Source organism: Cygnus atratus, chromosome 4, assembly GCF_013377495.2.
Source record: "Cygnus atratus isolate AKBS03 ecotype Queensland, Australia chromosome 4, CAtr_DNAZoo_HiC_assembly, whole genome shotgun sequence".
Lineage (NCBI taxonomy): Eukaryota > Metazoa > Chordata > Aves > Anseriformes > Anatidae > Cygnus > Cygnus atratus.
In genome coordinates this window covers 18,047,821-18,067,887 of record NC_066365.1, presented here as the reverse complement: position 1 = coordinate 18,067,887, position 20,067 = coordinate 18,047,821, and the positions used below count along the sequence as shown (strand labels likewise).

Below are 20,067 nucleotides of genomic sequence, written 5' to 3'. Positions count from 1 at the left end.
GATCAAATGTGATCTGTCTGTGATGAGAGTTGATTACAGCTGGGAGACATCTGTGCAGTGTTCAGTTTCTGTGGCAAAATTAGGTTTAGTTTCCATTAAGGAGTGATTCAAATGGTGAGTTGCCGAGATCGTGAAAAAAGTCTTTTCTTCTTATATATAGTACTGTTACTTGTAAACTGCAGAGCCTGAAATCTGAATCTGTTTCCAAAGTGGAGAGGATTAATTGCTTTTGTGGAAATAAATGTACAGGCGTAGTTCCAGCTGTCTAGACATGTACCTTTTTGTTCAGAGACAGGAATTCTCTTTCCAGGTTTCTGCTCTTCCCAATCCATCTGAAATCTGTTGTTGGAGGTTTGTCAGAATAAGTGCAGTATCAGAAACTTATATTTGACTTTTTTTCCCACTTGTATTTTTGGCTTCTGGAGTCAGATGTTCCAGGAACATTATGTTCTGTCACTTTTTTTTTTTAAGCATTTAATCCCTTTCCTCATTAAAACTAGGCAAGAGGAATCTTTGAGACAGAAGAAAATCAGTCTGGAACAGATTGAGAGCATTTGGGGCATTTTCTGTTGTGAATCTGGGGGTGACCTCTGACATCCAAGAACTTTCCCTAATCTTATCTGCCTGCTTTCTCCAAGCTCAAGAATGATTCATTCCCTCATGCAGGAAGTGGAGCAAAAGCTGTACAAAGTCTGCATTGATGAATGAGGAACTTCTGGTTGAACTCAAACATGGAAAGGAAGTGTACAAAAGGTGGAAGCAGGGACAGATGAGCCAGGAGTGATGCAAAGACACTGTCCAAGTGTGCAGGGGTTGGGTTAAGAAGGCCACCGTCTATCTGGAGTTGAATCTGGTGAGTGTACTTCAGAATGAAAGTGACAGAATCAAACCTAGCTTTTGAGAGGTTCCTGTTGGAGACAGCCAGGTAGCATATTATATTTTATTTAATGGTTCCAAGTAGAATTTCCTAGCTTTATAAGCATTAGCGCTTAAGAAATCTTGTGTTTTATCGTGCTGGCTGAATGTTGAGTGGTAGTGCTTGTTCAGCTCTGTAAAATTCTTTTGTATAATCCTTCTTTTGTAGTCACTTAGAAGAACTGGTGAAGGGCTAGTTGAATCAGCTGGCAAAATGAGTATGTCAGTCCAGTACTCTCTGGCAGGGCTCTTTTAGGTATTCCACTGAGGAGGGCTTCATGTTTTGATTCTGAGCTTACTTGTTTGGAGATATCTGATGTCACTTGGGATTTTGATTTAGAAAAGTGGTACAGAAATGTACTGAAATCTCAACAGAAGAACAGTGTAGCAACTGTAATGTACAGTTGGATTACAGTGCAAACATGGTCCTCATTACTGGTTTCCATATGCTTTACCGTCATGAAGCTGGATGTTCAGGGATTTTACTCTGTGCTGAGCTGAGCCACACTTGCTCTTCCTGCTACGTTTATTTATTTTAAATATGCTAAATATTAGTTAATATACCATTCAGAGAGGGGGGACGACTCTCAAGCCCCCTGTATTTTCACTTAAGCTTCCCAATGGTATCTGTTTTTGTGTTGTTGACATGCTTTTTGATCATTCTTTTTCCATTTTGCCAAGTGCTCTTTTTACTTGAGAACGTGCATATCCAGGTCTTCTGTCTTTAAACTCCTGATTGGTTTCTTAACGTTGAATTAATTAATAGCTCACCTAAACTAGTTGAACCCACTGAAATGAAGAATTATCTTCCATAGAGAATCAGTTTTTAGAATTTCTTGGTGAACACCAACTGTATAATATTCACATGATGCTGATGGATTCAGGATAGTGTGGGTTCAGTGCATTAGCCTGTAAAATAATTAAGAAATTAACTTTAAAATCAATAGACCTCAAGGTGTTTTTTTAATAATCTAACTGCACCAAGTCAGTGACGGCAAAGGAATCCAAAAGCCTCCAATACAACTTGTGGGATATGTTTGAATACTACAAATCTGTAGAATTTGAACAAAATCTCAGAAATAGTAAAACCTAATTTTACATAGAGTAAAGCACAGATTGTCTCAGGATACTTTCCCAATCACAACATGAAATTCTTTTTCTGGTATTCCTGAACCTGAGTGTATCTTGGTTGGTTTATAAGAGATTGTTTTGCTGTTTTCTTCCCTCTTGCCTGACTAGGGATTGTAGAGAAATGAGGAAGATTGTTCTGCATTATTTGTAGGAATATCTGAGGCTGCTGTCTCAGGTTGCGAATGAGATGTGCTTGTTGATGCCAAATGTGAAGATCTCATTTCTGCAGAGCCTTCTCTCATCCTTTTTCTGCCAGCACAGATGAGATTTTTGTCTGCTGAAGTGAGAGAATTCTCTTCCCTGAGCGTGCTTTTTCTTGTTCCCATGAGATACTTGCCTCAGCTAACCGGGTTGGATAGTGTGAGGGCAGGAGGTGGAGGGAGAGGAAGCCTCCCCTTCCATGTGAGTCACAGAAAGCAGCAGCTGACTGTGAGGATGAAACTGCATCCCACAGAACGTGCTTCATCTGTGACTGGGCAGCAGTTCAGAGCCATGGTTGCATTCATCACCTTATCTGAAAAAGTGTTTTTTGTTTGGTTTTTAAATGCATTACATTGACTGTATCTTTTATTTAGCTTTCATCATACTATAGACGCGTTCTGCAAGCTCCTTGTTTTCCTTCATTCTTGTTCCTCTGCATGCTCTGGAGCGTAGCAGTGGTGTCTGTGGTAGTGTTTTATATGAAGGTTAGTTGCTCAAGTGCTTATTCCATCATTGAGCTGCTGAATTCCTGTTTTGTGCTTGTCTGCTTGAACTAGTGGCCAATTTAATCGCTAATATCGGGAAATAAGTGGACAGCTGTTCAGCTGTAACATGCAGTTTGTATGGTCAGTAGGTTTTGTCTTTTTATCTGGTACTCCTTAAATGATCTGAGAATTTTTTTTCTGTTCAGAAGGGAAAAAAAAAAGAAAGGTTTCCCAAAACAGTGACTGTTGGGAAGTGTTGGGTCAGTTCCAGATACGCGGATCAGTTATGGTGTGAATTGTGTGAACATGGAGGAGGGTGGGAAAGGGGACATGGCTTCACAGGGTGCTCTCCCACCTGCTGCAAACTGTTGAGCCCATCTGCTTGAGAAGATTGCACTGCAGTGATCTAGGCTGAAGCCTGTAATCGTTGCCCCAGATACTGGGAGCTACACAGGCAGGCCTCAGGATGACTGAGTTACTGGATGTCAGTGACGAGTGCCATGAGGAAAACTGTAAGAAAGGAAGGGTTTGTCTATCTGGAATGGAACTGGGGAAGGAGAGAGATGAAAGGTATCCAGATCACGGTAGTGCCTCTCAAAGGGAAGACTTTTCTATTTGGACTGTTTTCATTGCCTTAGTATGGAAAGGAGGATGGGGAAGAGCAAAGGGAAAAAGTTCAAAAGCTACAATGGGCAAACATGAAGGCTTGCCTTGGGTTAGGTCAGGTGCTGCTTTCTCAAAATTTCACCTCAGAAGGCTGCTGCTTTTCCTGTCCTCTTACCTGACCATCACTGAAAAAATGTTAGCTACAAGTAGCAACAAAAACACCTCATCACCCATATGACACTACAGATTAAAGTATGTTCTTTTAATCTTGTTTTGGATGAGAACTTTTGTATAGGGTTCAATACCACTATTTATGAAAGGGTTTTAAGCCAAACCCCCCCCCGTGTCTATAGAAAGAGGGGTAAAGCTCCACATGCGTGCTGCAGGGCATGGCTGAACTGGAAGGGGCTAGTTGCAGCCTCTACTTTCCATGAATGTTCCTGCAGCTTGTTCTGCCCCTGTGCGGACAGATTCCTCTCTGCGCCAGAGCAGACTGTTAGCAGAATGCAAAGAGGGGAAACGCAGGTGGCTAGAAGAACGTGGAAGGACTGGAGAGAGCCCGACGTGAAGGAAAGCTGTAGAAAGACACAGTCCTGCCGTTGGTGATGGCTCAGGTGAGTAACATACTTCTCCTTATGATCGTCAGTTCTATAAAGTAAGGAGAGTGATTCTTGGTGAAGAGGTGAGGAGGAGCACTTACAGTACTTACATTGTTGCTGGAGCTGTAGTAGAGATGAAGGCTATTCTGCTGTGCAGGTGTGCTGTCCGTGAAACTGCGGGTGGTGTACCAATGACTACTCCAGCTGTGACTTGCTGAACATGAAGCGTTTATTTATGTGAGCAATACTTTAGTAAGTGGCAAAATTCTACACAAAAGACGTGGAAACTTATTCCCCCACCCTCCCCATCCAATACAGCAGTCAGCTAAATCAGGGCAAGAATTCTTTCAGTCCATGTATGGGACTAACAGCTCTAGAATACCATGCACTAAAACAAACTTGCTGCATCCAACCATGCTGAAGTCTTGCTTGAAGACCATGATTTTAAGTACACACAGTTAAAAAAAAAAAAAAATTACCAAGGTTTCTTTAGTTCCCTGCCCGTGGGCTATTGACAAGCTCTCAGTCTGCAATTTGGTGCATATTAGCAGTTGTGTCTAATTGCACTATGGGAGGAGCTCACCAACATCTAGGTGCTCAATTTTCTTATTAAAAATAGATCTCTGTGAGGACTCTGAGCATTGCATCAACTGATACAGAATGTGTGTGGACCACTTCTGGTGCAGAGATGTAGTGGATTTGTTCTAACCTACAAATTAAGGAAGCTTATTAAACAGGTGGGTGGCTAGTGATTCACATGACAGCTTTCATGTATACAAAATAAACTAAACTCTGCTGTCTTGAGGGAGTCAGGCCTGGCTGAGTCGTCTGTCAAACTCATCCAACTTCCAATGAAGCCTGAAATGCAGGGCTATTTCTAGACAAATACCAGGGCTTTTCTTAGCAAAAAAGTAGATTAGTAACTGTACAGTAGGTATAAAGCAGTCTTTAAAAAAAATACAGAAATTACCCAAAAGACTGTAGTAAAGTGCCTAGCAAGAATATTACAAAGAACAGGAGAATCAGTGTAAGCAGACAAACAACATTGCATTCTTGCTCCTGTTACCTGTTCACAAGTTCTCCCGCATGCATTGTAACAGCTCCAGTGCTCGATGACAATATGTCAGAAATGCCATTTTCACTTAATTATGTAAGGTATTAGGGCACTTCAAGCCGAAAATATAGTTGCATCAGAAACTACAGCTTGGAGCACGATTAGCTTACTGTCACCCCTGGAGAGAACAGCCAGGACCCCTCAAAGCTTCCTGCCATCGCTCTCCCTGGAGGCACAGCTCATACCCAACCTGAGATCAGGTATAGCTATGGCCTGCTGCCTCTGGTCTGCTGAACAGATACACCTGAATTACCCTCATTTTCTTTTTCCCCCTTCCCCTCCCCTCGTGAATTTATGTTTCTTGGCTCTGTGGCCTCCGTCAGTTTTCTACTAGAGGGACAGCCTTTAGCTACATCAAAACTGCAGATTTAGGGCTATTGTGCTTTCTAAATGTGACTGCTGAGACACACAGGGCTTTTCCTGATCCCCTATCCCTGCCCTTTTTCCATATCAATTCCCAGCCTTACTGAGACCTGGCAGAGCCCCAGGCACAGCCAGGGAGGCTGGCCTCCTTCCTGCCTAAGGGCAGGTCTGCCGCCTGCATTAGAGCAATTTCCATTATGGATTTTGCTGGGGAAGAAAATGGTACTTAGTCTTTACCTAAAAGTATGGAGCAAGTTACATTAAAGCTGAATTTCAACTTTTTAGTCACTGTTTTCCAATGCATGCTCTGTGACAAACCACCCTGACCGTGTAAAAAAACAAGACTATACAGCTAGAGAACTTGAAGTGTTAAAAATATATATTTTTTTCCCCTCTCCCCCTTATCCCTTGACAAGTTAGCCTTTAAACAGACACTAAGGCAAAGTAAGCTGACAGGACAACACTGAATAAATAGCTGTGGAAAACTTTTGGTTGCTAGGATGTCTGCAGGCATCGTGTAAACTGTGTGCTACCTTCATGCTCGTTTAAAAAAAGCCTTCTACATCAAGGGATCCATACTCTGGCACTTCTGGCAAAATTCGGATGTTCTTAGGCTGGTAAAATTTTGAGATTTTAAACAAATTAAACCCGATACATTCTTCCTCATTGGAAAAAAAGAAAAAAGCCACATTTGTGCTCCCATAGTTACCACTTAACTTGTAAATCCAGGAAACAAAACCTCAAAATTTTACGTTACCTGCCTGTAGAAGAGTTAATGATAAAATTTTTGCTTTTAGAAATCGGTCACTTAGTCCTGCTGTCAGCTTTCTAGCTGGGTTTGTTATTCTTTAAAAACTGGAATCCTTCCACTGTGAACACACCAGCTAAGTAGTTCAGTTTTGAGAACTTCTGACAGGTTTCCAGGTTGTTGGGGTTTCTTTTGACTAGTTGTTTTACCTAGCCACCTAGAAAGCATAACTAAGATCCTTCTTGTTATTTTCAGAAATAAATTACTTTGCATTTAAATGTAAACACATACTGTAAGTTTAGTGCATACAAAAGGCACAAGACAATTAGATTTGTGTTGCTGAAACTTCCTTGACTGTGCAGTTTATAACACATCTTTTATCATCAGGCTGGTAAACTTCAATCTTAAAAAACCTGCTGTCTCCTAACTTAACGGAAGGGAGCTTCCTACATGCAGCAGTTTGGCTTTTTGGTATTGCAATCAAATGTCCTTTGTCCTGTAACTGCAAATATCATAAGTTATAACAATGTCTCCTTGTTTGGATGTGATATTCATTAATTTATGCAGTGAGAAATTCAGTGTCTTAAAGAAGTGAAAAAAGTTGAGACAACTATTGATTAATAAAAAACTAGGATTTTAAAAGACAGTGGCCATCAAGAACATAGGTTGATTTAAAAAAAAAAAAAAAGCACCTTTTTTCGCTTCACCAAAGTGAAGTGCCCGCCTTCCTTTCCCTTAGGGGATAAAGGCTCCAAATGGGAGAATAAAATCCCCAATTTCATAGGATCGTCCTGTGCAGCTTTCATCAAAATCCCCAGCTACCAGCTTTACTTACATATTATTCATCTGAATGTGGACTTTTTAATCACTCAGTTACCAGGGACTCACTGTAGTATTTAATTAACAAAGGAGGTTTCCCCCCCACCCTCCACAACTATTGAAAAGGGAGCCTTCACAATAATGTTTTCCAAAAGCGATCCAAAAATAGTCTGACACTTCACTAAGGTTGCCTTATCTTCAAAAAAAATTTGCTTATCAAGCGCTCAAAAGAAAACACAGTCCACCAAGCCACTAAATTGTCCATAATCAACACTGATTGTTTTCCCACTTCATATAGCCAGCAGTGCAAACATTTGATTTTTGAAGTAAGTCAAATACTTACAGCAATTTGAATTAACAGGTGAACTTTCAAAACCAAGGCGAGAACCTGGGCTGATACATAAGGAGGTCACTTTTTTTTTTGTGCTGAATATCAAAGTAAAACCAGCCACAGAATTTTTACAATAGTAAACTCAGACTTTTTTTTTCCATAATACTCAGAATCACCCTTCACCATTCAAAACCAGTAATCCTAAGTTGAAACATTCTTTACGTGGTTCAAAAGTTGTATGTTTTGTTTCATGTTTCAAGCAGTGACATGGAGACAACTATCATCTGTCAGTTTGTTTTCTGAGCACATCCACACAGGAGCAGACGGGAGCAGCTGGCTGATAGGGCTGATTTTTGGAAGAATCCATCTTCCTTCCACCAACAGCTTTTTCTTGAACTGGAACAGAACATAAATCACAAAACATGTTGTTAGTATTAAAGAACACTTAAATTATTGCAACAAGTCTCATCAACTCAAAGGGGAGGGCGAGCAACAGCTGAATAAAAATCCCACAACAAAGAAAAGGAACACACACTGCTCACAGATATGTTATCAAGCCACTTCAGGATGACAGTGAATAAAAACTGACTACATTGTAAGCAGGCCACCAGTTTATAAAATGAACTATTTTTACAGTACTTCCAGGTACCTACATCATTAAAAAACAATTCTATATTACGTCAATGTGAACCACATCTAGCACGCTCAGTAATTAGTCCTCTGATTAACTATAAATACAGGATATTGAGCATATCCTTAGTTGGGACAGACATGTAAATTACTAACACACCAGCAGCGGCTGTGGGCTGCGTTTTTCACATCAAAGATGAAATTAGTTGGCTTGGTTATTGTGATTTCAGCATTTTTAATAAAGTATTTTAATCACTCCCTAGGAACAAATATAACTCAAAATACTGACAATAAAGGAATGAAGTTCCACGCAAGGTAGTGCCCTCAAAATACAGTAAAAAACATTTTTAGATAAGGGTTCTTATTCCAGCAACTGTATGTCAGCTATATATACACACACACACAATAATCTATCTATTCTTGTGAGCTCTCCAGAAAGTCTTTCCACGTGCCACATAGAAAAATCTCAGGCATGGTTAAGGATACCACCAAACTGGAAGTTACGCTTGTGCAGAGAAATTTTCAGTCCTCAGCTACTGCCCTTTTGAGATGTGCATGCTTTGCTCTGAGGCAAAACTGCAATCCAGGAACCCCTTCAGATTTTACGCCTGCTCTTGGGAACACCACCTCCTCTGAAGACAAGTGCTCTCTTTAAAAAGCTGCACTTCTAAATGGATGCTCACACACTCAAAAAAACCCACGACACTAAACAAAAACAGACAAAAAAACAAGAGCTGGGGGTAATCAGACCACAAGCACAGGTCTAGTTGTTACTTTCCCAGACTGGATTAAACAAATAAATAAATAAATAGCCGGAGATGTTTACCAAGCAAAACAGCTCAAATAACAAGTCTCTTACACACTGTGAGTGTCTTGGGAACAACCCGCAGAATGTTTGACAGTCACAATGATCTGAATCAGAAAGTTCCAAGTAGAACTCTGACCTAGGGAAACTAGTTATAATTAATATTTCCGTGCTATAATCCAAAAATCTGTTTGTTTGCCTTTTTAAAGCCTGTCTCCAGTGCTTTATTCTTGAGTGGTGATGGTCCATAAAAGATGCGAAACTAACTGAAGTTGTGTAATTGCTCATTTTTTCACAAAAGCTGCTCTTTTGTTGAAGCAACTGATGGATTAAAGAGGGCACAGGCATGTCATTATAGGTTTTGAATGAAGGGTTAGAAATAGGAGCTTAGATCCCATGAAAGACATACACAGAGCAGGCAAAATTGCTGACACTGGCTGAGTTTCATTTCTCTCATCTCTAACTGAGCTCGTTTGACACCCACATTTTCAACACTTCAGCATTTCACAGTATCATCGCGTTGGTAGATGCTCCAGGACGACCTATATCTGGAACCATCTGTGCCTTCATTCATCACTTAAAACAAAAAAGGAGCATGAGGGTCAACAACTTTCTAGTTTCTCTGATGAATCCAACTTGATACACTGAACTTTTGGGAACTTTTCGCTACAAGCTACAGGCCATCTGTTGGTATGTGCACAACTACAGCTTTTATCATCTGCCTTGAGCGTAAAATCATGTCTGGCCACCCTAGTAACGATCACTGCAGTCCCCTGACTGCTTTCTGTGCCCCCCACTTCTTCCAGGAGTGCCTGAGTGCAGCCTGACAACCATGACAGCACGTCCACGAGTCACGCCACACACAAGTGGAGGACATCCTTTTCAGACACTTCTTGAGGATGACTGAAAGAAGGCTTCCAACAGCAGAGATGGAAACAACCTTGCCTGAATGACTCCTCCAATGTTGTTGCAAAACTGTACATTACCCAGTATGATGAAATTTTTAGGGTTGGACTCTTAAATAGGAATCTTTTATCAAGCTTTAGAACTTAGGACTTAGAAGTCTTCTAATACTAAAGACTGTCCTCCCCTTGTGTACAGGACAGGCTTTCCTAGCTGCTTCTCAAAGCTGTCTTTTATGTTGCAAGATATCAATGCAAGAAATCAAAAAAATAAATCTCAGTAAACGCACAGGAAGTTATATGGATACCTTTTATCTTCAGTTGGCAGCACTTTTTAAATGATTAGGATGCAGCTCAGTAGCTGGCATAGAAAAAGCTGCTAATAGTTTTACATATTAGAATAAATCTATTTTTCCCTTCATCATCTGATAGACCTTTGCCTGCGTTAGTAGACCAAGCTATGATCTGTTGTGTCACTGTTAATAACTAACTTCAATTTTAAACCTAGCTTTACAAAGATTTGCTGTACAGCTTGAATAGTCAAAATTTCATTATCTTTCTAGAGAAAGGGAATAATAATATTTTGGGAATATTACCTAAAAGCAACGAGTATAAAGGTTAAGCAATATTTTGCAAGCATGAGCCATCAAGAAATCAGAGGTTTAGTTTAAAACTGAATTCACGGGCTACTACTTCATGGTAAAACAAGAATAGAAAAAACAGACATGAATTATTTAAAAAAACTTTCTTTTGTGCATTTTTGAAGTGGTAAGGAATCATGGAATAGCAAACTGAATACACAGAACAGTAACATACCTTTCCTAAAGTATTCAGAAGCTTCTTTTAAGGGAAGTTAGGTTTCATTTTCCATGGTTAATGCAGGATTGCTCATACCTGTAATACAAAAAAAAAAAAAAAATATTTCAACAGGAAAGCTCTCGTGTTTTTCAGCAAATAATACAGCCTTTAATTATCAGTCATCACCTTAATGTTGCTCCACTACTAACCAAGTCTATTCCCATCCTGTGTCCATTACATGGCTTTTGTAACAAGGTTTCATCATATTCTGGTATAAGCAATTTGTCCCCAAAAGAATTACCAGCCTAAGCCTAAAAGTTAACTGGTACCTACTAGTGCTGGTGCTCTCAGTACCTCTTGGTTGGGTTTAATGTGGAAGGCGACAACAGCTTGAAATATCCAACTTTCTAAAAAGATGCATTTTAAATAAGCTTAGTAGCACAGCTCTAAGAAATACTAGCCAAGTGAGCGTGGTCATTTTTACACTACATCCTCCAAAACTAGTTTACCAGGCAAATTACAGAACAAATCGTTGCAGTATAAATCAGTTCCTTACCAATTTTGCCCTTTTCAGCCTTTGCACTGATGTCTGACCAAGACTGCGTGTCGGTGAGGAGGTGGCTCTGGGAATCGCGCAGCGGCTTGGCAGGGAACAGGTGACTCTCGCTGTAATGCCAACAAGTGAATATTGTAGTAAACCTCAGTAATATTTCCATTACCTTACCACACACTTCAAACAGTTTTGTCATCTGCAGTATCTTCTCTACCTTAGCTTGCGTATTTTCTGATGAGTCACTACACTTCTGTCATTACACACAGCGTAGTTGCCACAAATACAAGTGTAATCTAAAAGGCAACTCTAGCACAGAATGGGAAAACTTCCTAATTTTTTTTGACAGATATTCTATCTTTACACACATATGTTCATTCCAAAGGCTCTCTAGCCATACGCTCTCCCATGAAAAACAGTGGAGAGAACATCTCCAAAATCTCTCTCTTAATACAGCTTGTGGTTCCCTTCTCCCTGCTCAGATCACTGGGGCAAGATGTAAGAAGTTCTCCAGCTCGGTAGTGTTTTTTGTCTGTCAATGAACACCTTGCTAACATGCAAAGTATTTGTTTATGAATAAAAGACTGTCAGTATAAATCCATTATCATTTCTTAATCACATATCCATGTCTATTATCTGTATCGTGCTTCATTACTTAAATGTTGCTATAAAGTTACAATATAATTTACTAAGCTATTGTGATATTTTCGTTTAGTTTAAAGAACATCTGCATGCTTTTTGTACTCTAAAGATGTCATGACCGCAAAGGATAAGGATTAAGAAAATGTCTCTGATTATCAGCAGAAACAAAATATTTGAATTGAATATACACTTTCCTTCCCACCCTCTACTTTAGCTCTCCCTGCCATACCTTGAGGCCTGAGATTCGCTTATACAAACCATTTTTCACCGGATAGGAAGCAGCAGGCCTCCCCAAAAAGCCTTCCAAGGCAATGCACCTGTATCACAGGCAGACCAACTAAGCATCTTGCATACAGAACGGAATGTTACTGGTACTAACTAGGCAGGCACAGAAAAGTCAGGTCCATAGATGCTACTGAATTGAGAAAGTAGATGGGGAGATGGGGTGTTATTTCCATGAATTTAAATACAAGTCTGAGGCTTCGCTAAATTACAACTTGGCTGTTTAAAATTTGACTTGTACTTCTTAACAGGAGACTCTTCATTTGCTTACCACTTTTAAATATGTAAAACATTGTTCCATTTCTATGTGCACTGGCACAGAACAGAATATCAGCTACCTGAAATAAGTAACAAAAAGCAGATTACTTTTTGGAGGTTGATTTAAGACCACCAGGTGTGGAGGCTTGCTCAGGATCCTGATTAACAAGGCAAGTTGGGAAGGAGCAACCATCCCCTAGGCTGAAAAAAGTCAGAATTAGTGCCACACACAAAAAATGCTTTGAAGAACTGTTTGTTTTTCCCCTAAAATGAATATTACCACATCTAATTTCAGAAAACAAACAAAACACCCCCCAAACCCTGTGCGTCCTGACAGTTGAACAATTTCAGCAAATAAGGCATTAAAAGCTGAGCATACCTTGAAAACACAGGCAGCAGCCAGTATTTCTTCTCATCACCAAACACCTGCCTTAGGTTCTTGCTGAAGCCCAAGCTAAAACCATTCTTGTCCGTTCTGTGACGAAATATGGGCGCTCTAAATACCTCTTAAAAATAAAATAAAAAATCATTAGATTTCTTCACAATATAGCACATTTAAGTTTCACACCAGTATTCAGGCGATTGCACTGATGACATCTCCAGCCAAGAGGAAAGGCTGTACTGCTCCAATGACCTGGTTCACTCAGGAAAGCTAAAGTCACTGTTAGGCACCATCGTTTGTGCAGGGGACAGGGGGAAGTGTCCTGCCACCCTCCTCCCTGATCAAGGAGAAGGAACCTGGTTCTTAAGGTGTGATATGTTATATGAAGCTTTTGGCACATGACTATACAACAGACGGTATTTGAGAAACAAAAAAACAACGAACGAAGGGTATACTACAGTAAGAACAATGGAAAAGAAAGCTTAACCTACATTAGTAGGTAGCTTTAGTAGCTTTTTACACCCTGGAGTATGAAAATCTCATATGTTTTTACGGCTGCATAAAGAAAGCATTTTACCTGTGGACCCAGACCATTCCCCACAGATGCCCAATCTGAATTTCATGGGGAAGAGAGCTAAATATAGCCTGAAGTGTCACAAAGCGCCCAAGGCAGAGAACTCCTCCTCTTTCCACCCAGTGACTGATAACCGTTTAATTCCCCTAATAGGCTCTACACCCGTAATTCAACTCTATTCTAATTCTAATTCAACTTGTATCAACAGGAAAACATTTATAGATCTAGAAACTTTCATGAACATTGGTATTATTACAGTTCATGCTACAGTAAAGGACAGGCTCTCAAAGATCTTCTGCACTTTTTAAAAAAAATCTTTTAAATTGTAACCTGACAAACATGCATCAGGGTGGTGGGAAATCATGGTTTAATATTGATATTAAATTCAGTTAAATATACTCCCATATTAGAAGCACAGGCCAACTTCTCTGAGGTTTTTAAAATTAACCCATAACACAGAGTCCTCCCCCACACATCTACAATTACATGGTAGACAGGACTTGTAACTGTCAAACTGCCATTCACCTCTCCAAGTTCATTTACAACTAAATGTAGAAGCGCTGCCTTAAAATCTGTTCTGATATAATAGACACCTAATATTTATTTTTTCCTGTCAAACGCAGGAGCATTAAACTTACCTAATGTTGACTTGTTCTTACTGACGAGCCAACAGTGGTACCCAAAGAGAGAAGACAGACTGACAGAAAACATAGCGGCAGCAAAAAATAAAAACATGATGTGGAACTTGGCTTGAGTATCAGGAAGGCCATTCTAAAAATAAAAGAAATAGGCTGTTAGAACTGGGGAAATAGCTGTTTAACTTGATTATTAATAATCCTTTATTCAGCCAAATCAAATTCAATGCAGACAAACGTATCACGCAACAAGAGCCTGAATAAATGAATTATGCACCTTTTATGCACAGATGGCCATGCAATTAGGTTGTTGACAGCATGGAAAGTAACTGGCCCTTTCTTGAGAAAGTACAAATACCAACTACAAGAACCTGACTGACATTTGGATTTGAACTTTCAAGTGTCTTTTAGAGGAGCATAATTTATCTTCCAAAAAATATCTCATTTACTTAGCCTTTACAGAATACTGTAGCATACATACTGCAAACCTGAGAAGGTAACATCCTAAGTTGTGAACCAGATAGTCATAACAGATACACTAGAAAATTTTCCTGAAGCTTTTTCATAGCATATCATTAGAACATATTAACAAAACCATCTATAATATCAATTCTCTTGTAAAATATTTTCTAAATGATTGTTAGTTTACGCAGCTTCAAAATAATGTAGGACAAACAGAAAAAAATTGTGTTACAACTATTATCTAAATTTTGTCTTAGGAGATACTAGGTTACAATGTAAAACCTCAAATCTTGTATTTCTTGCAGAGTAGTAGCTACATGCACTGACTGTACATAAATTGGAGTACTTACTGTCCAAAACTTGATAAAATACTGTAAATCTGTTGCAGCAATGAAAAGGCAATACAGTAGAGAGTAAGCCAAGAAGAGAAGAAAAAATTTGTAGTTGGAGAATCCTACACAGTTGTTCACCCTGATAACAAAAAAATGTAAAGATGAAAATGGAATGTAAAGAAAGTTATTTGCTTTGCTTTCACCCGATTTAAGATTAAACTCATTTACTCCATAGAAGTTAATATCAGTATGAACACCCAGTCTTGCCCCCCTATCTGTGATGCTTCAAGCTACTGAAATGCATTTTGGCTTCACGTTCCAAATTAGCATAGTAATTCTAACCAAATCAACCAACTAAACAAACAAAAATAACTTCACAAGGCAATGCCACTTTCAACAGTTTACAGAAATTTGAATTTGTATTATTGTATGAAATCTGTTAATCTTTTGTTAACCATACAAATAAAGTTTACATTAGTATGTGGTAAGATTCTGAAGCTTATGAGTAGTCATAGTAGGGAAATACTACTGTTAAATAAAGAGAAATCATTCCATACCAGTGACAACATGATAGCAAACCAAGTGATTAAGAACATTTAAATAAACATCCAAAAATTAAAATATTTATCCTTCTCCAGGCTTCACGTTCACCTGCTTCCTATTTTTAAAGGATTTATACATGATAATGAGCTACTGGTATACACTACCACCTAAGAGACATGTTGAGGGTTCATTTAGTACCATGGCAGCTTCTCATTAAAGGCAATGAATTTTGCAGTTCTATTAAGGATGTAATGATGCTACATCCACCAGATGAAAAATATTGGAGGGGTGCCCATGGAGAATTTATTGGTAAACAGCTTCTATTTTTTGTTATTTCTGTTAGTTTCTAAATACATTAAAAAAACTAACCAAAGCTTATCATTGGACTGTGACCTTTGACAGAATTCTCCAGAGAGTTAAAATGAATGAATAAATAATAAAAGAAATCCACATTCCTTCTTTCTTTAACTAATTGATATTCCTATCAGAAAGATTAGATAATTAAGAGAAGGCTACAGCCATGAAAGCAGCTATGTTGAAAAATAATTCTGAAAAAATAAAAATAAAAAAGATGGCTTGGAGAACATCAACTTCATCTGCTTCTAGAAGTACAGGACAAGTTATTGCAACCGTTCTCTTATATAAGGAGATAGTGATGCTAATAGCAGGATACACAGTAATCAGAATAGGGTAAAATCTTAAAACAGCTCTCCCTGTACACCATTATCTATCCACAAGGTAGAGGGAGGTTGGTTTTTTGTTGTTTTTTAATTTGTTTTTCGTGTTACAAAACATGCCATCTTGGATAAATATTAAATTTGGCATCACCATTTAAATAGAAAGCAGTAGGTAAGCATCTGTATCAACTACAATTAAGTAGGATTCACTTGAGATTGTTCTAATTAGAAAAACCAGAAGACCTTTCTAAGCTCATCATGATTCTTATTGAAAAGTAAATTTACAGTTCTCCCCAGTGAAGTGTTTTTTTCATTACAGATGTCAAAATTAGCAATTCCATGATAAACTGCAAGCAATTCAGATTCACGGTTTCTATGATAACCCTACTCTCATGGCATTTGCTTTATGACAGTCTTTATGACATAGTTTAGTGTGGAAAAAAAAACTATCACATGAAATGTTCTTCAGCAAAGATGAAATTTCTTGAATCAAAGATTTCATTCTCATTGTTCTTTTGCACTACTACATATGGTACACAAGTTAAAATAAGTTTTCACAAACCATCCTGCTCCTCTCAGTTTTGACAAAGCCCCAGACTGAGGAGTTCACACTGGAAAAGAATATTTCATTAAAAGACTAACAAGAAAGTAAACACCAAGGGTTTGTAATTGTGCTATTTGAACATATAGTATCAAATTACAAAAAACAAGGAGAGTGGTTAAATATGAAGCGTAACATCTTGAGAAAGAGTAAAACTGATAAAATACAGCTTGCTAAATAACCATCCTATTTCAGTGAAACATTTGTTCAAAAGACCAGTCTAGGTTCCACTTGGATTATAGATAACATTTAGAATGCTTACTTTAAAAGTACAAAAAGAAGAGAGATCCTTCTCTCTCAAAAGTTAGTTTACTAAAATTACCAGGCAAAAAATATAAGCTACAAGGCAACTCAGGTAAGAAAAAGAATCACAAAATGAAGGAGATGCTAAACTCTTCTTGGATGACTTAAAAGACAGAGGAGGAGGTACATTTCAAATGACTGCTAAGGTGTTCATAACACACCTTGTTAGTATTAGAGTTGTTATATATAGATCATATTTTTGGTGATGCCTCAAGCCATTCCATTCCTGCCTGAAGCTCCATCTATAGTATGAGTAGCAGGAGCACTTAAAAAATCACTAATGCTTTTATTTCCGCTTCACTTAAACCTTTTAGAGTAGCTAGAGGGCAATTAGCATTACATATGTCCACTTATCACGGCATTTCCATTACCATGGAAGTGCAAGCCAAAATATAGCCTCTCCAAAAGTAGGGAACAGCTGACCTGGGGCAAGAACTTGACTTCCATCTTACTACCTCTCCTTCCAAATGCTTCACCCTACTTTCCCTAGGTTATTTTGACCCATCCCCTGTCCAGAAATCCTCCTCCAAGAAGACTATTCAAAGAGGAATTCCCATTACTGTCTTGCTGCTCTCCCTAAGTGTCACTTGGGTTCTTTCCCGCGTCTGCTCAGCAAACCTGCTCGCGCCAAAAAATCTCAACAGAAAAAAAACAAAGCAGGATTTATGTTTTCAGGAAGGCCACAACCCACTCATTACAATGATTTGCACTCTTTTGATGAAAAACATTAAAAAAATAGAGTTCTTGCAAGATCTCCCAAAGAACCCTTAAAGACAGGTCTTTAAAGGAAACGATAATGTTTGCTCAGATTCAAACCCACACTAGCAGGAGAGAAGTTGGAAGTCATTGCTCTGTCTCTCTCTCATCAGAGACACTAGAAAGCCACAGAATCAGCAAAGAAGAAATAACAAATGTTTACGTGCATCTAACTGCAAGTCTGGACACACATCAACTCTTTTTTTTTCCTCCTTAAGAGGTTTCACAGAGAGAGAAAAAATTAATTGGTCTGAGTGTGTTGTTATCCTCACTTTGCAATTTCATCTATGCAGTATGCCAAACATCTCCTGCCATTTCCACAAAGTTAATGTTTTCAGGGTGAGTAAGGAACAGTGCATTTATCTGATCAACTTAGGAAAAGTAAAACATGGCAATACCTCTTCTCCTAGCGTGTTTCTGTTACTTGGAATATAAAGGAATAATCCTCCATCAAGAAGTATTACAACATATCTACCTACTTCAATTCTGCTTTTTCTTTCTTACCCATTGCTTACTAGGTTAAAACTAATGAGCAGTGTAAATTCTCCCTCAAACTGGGTATGTCTACTGTGTTTGGATACAAATAGTCTGCCAGCAGGTAAAGTAAGCCAATACTGTGGAAAGGAAAATGGAGTTTGTTTTTCTGAAAGTCTGTGCTCTAGGGAAATACCACATCACTGCCCCTTTACACAATTATGATTTGCTCAGCTTATGATTTGGTATTCGCTGCAATGGATTTTTATTCTGAAATAGAAATTTATCTGAAGTACATATTCTGCCTTAGGATAATACATGAAAATCTCAAAAAATGCCAAACAGGCCATAAAGCTTATGAGAAGCATGTATAATACCTAATAACAATACCAAGACTTTTCACTGATTTTTGTCAGGGTACAGAAAACAGCCTTTTTTTTTACAGTTAAAAAATAATAATAAAAAAAAAAGGTTCACCATTCAAGGGTTTTATCTGTTTGTTTTGCATTTTTAGAAATACTAACACCAAGCATCACCAAATATCCCTACAGAAAAAAAAAAAAAAAACACGTAGGAAGTAACTGAATATTATATTGGTAAATATTTCTGTTTTATCTAACATGCATCTGCAAAATAAAAAGGGATTATTAAATCATTCTGAATTATGCCAGAGTATCTAGTCAAGTCTAAGACAGACAGAAGGAAGCATCCATCCCTTCTTGGACAGGGGGAAGTCCCTTTTGCCCAGGAATTGGATTTAAGGTGGTCAGAACAGCTTAGAATTATCTTCCATTCAGTTTGTCCAACACAGGAGATACTTCTTTTCTGTCTGCTTTCACAAGGTGAAGAGCCATCTACTATCCAGCCTCTTAACTTGCACCTTACTAAACATTTGTCTTTAATGATTTCTGTGAGACATCTGCCAAACCAAAATAAAATCAATTCCATATCCTGCCTACATACTGCTTCCAAGGGCTGCTGAGAAAGGCAGGAAGACAAAAACACTGCATAGGCCAATATGCAGCAAAAGGAGGAAGAGTGGAAGGGAAAGAGGAGAAAAAACAAGAAAACAACCTGTCAAACTGAAGAGCTAACAAGATGTTTCCAGCAAATGCACGCAAGCTGTCCTAGGAGCTCTACCTCCCAGGGCAGTAAGGGGAACAAGGCACAGCCCTTCCCCTTGGTTTTCAACCTAGGGTAATACTTCATCATTCAATCCAAAGAAGCCACAATATTCAAGGTCCATCAAGAAAAAAATGCAATTCTGAATGGAATTGTTCTGATCAGAAATCTACCTCACCCTAATTATAGAAATAGCTAACTCAAAAGTTCTACGAAAAACAGCATCTAAACTTCCTTTCACATCTCACACCTAAGGAAAGAGGATATAAAGTAAACAATTCCAATTGTTCTGCAAGACCAGTAACTTTAGGAACAGTGAAGCATCACCTATGATCCCTCAAGAGTTTGTTTTACCAAATCAAAGCAGTACAAGAAAACAAATAGTTCACTCACCAAGGGCAATGATGATCCATTTTCAGAATGCATCTTTAAAAAAAACCCAACAGATTTCCAAGCATCACAAAAGGCAAAAGGAAAAAAAAAAAAGTCAGAAACACAGCTGTGTCAGATTTAATCTACTCAAGTAGAGATGAAGAATTACCCACACATACTATTGGTTACCTAGTCTATCAAGCAAAGACTATAAAAATTAACATAATAGAGTTTACCTATAAGTGCCCAAGGGCTTAGTCATGTAAGAAAATGCTATCTACAATGTCAGCTTTAAGCACAAACATTTTAAGAACTTACCTGGTATGAAAAATCCAAAATATTTTTGCAATCAATCACTCTCCATTAATAAAACGTACAAGAAAATAGATGTAATTGAAGGAACTGAATTTTGAAAACAAAGTTAAGGTATTCTGAAAAACATTAACTAATGTCATTCTGCAAATTTCACTTACATTTCATAGGATAACACAGGTTACCCTTTTTCTCTGCTATGCTTAAACATAAGACTGTTCCTATGTTACATTGCAACCACCATCTACTCTTTCAGTGCCTCTCCTGTTTTGCTGCACAAAATGTTAAGTTTGCTCTGCCTCACAGTAGTGTAGCAATATCTGATATGTAAGCAGCTGAAGAG

The 20,067-nt window shown here is 38.4% G+C and overlaps 1 protein-coding gene across 1 annotated transcript in view; it reads right to left on the bottom strand.

Annotated features, from left to right (window-relative positions):
- Positions 1-604: 604 nt before the first annotated feature.
- The window catches only part of ZDHHC2 (zinc finger DHHC-type palmitoyltransferase 2), a 37,906-nt gene continuing 18,443 nt past the window's right edge, over positions 605-20,067 (bottom strand). Inside the window, exons 6-13 of the mRNA XM_035537311.2 lie at positions 19,434-19,466; positions 14,583-14,703; positions 13,774-13,906; positions 12,559-12,685; positions 12,288-12,380; positions 11,004-11,113; positions 10,466-10,543; positions 605-7,708 (exon numbers count right to left, since the gene is read on the bottom strand). Of these exons, the coding sequence (XP_035393204.1) occupies positions 10,503-10,543; positions 11,004-11,113; positions 12,288-12,380; positions 12,559-12,685; positions 13,774-13,906; positions 14,583-14,703; positions 19,434-19,466 (658 nt within the window). The 3' untranslated portion in view covers positions 605-7,708; positions 10,466-10,502. The remainder of the gene's footprint in view (positions 7,709-10,465; positions 10,544-11,003; positions 11,114-12,287; positions 12,381-12,558; positions 12,686-13,773; positions 13,907-14,582; positions 14,704-19,433; positions 19,467-20,067) is intronic.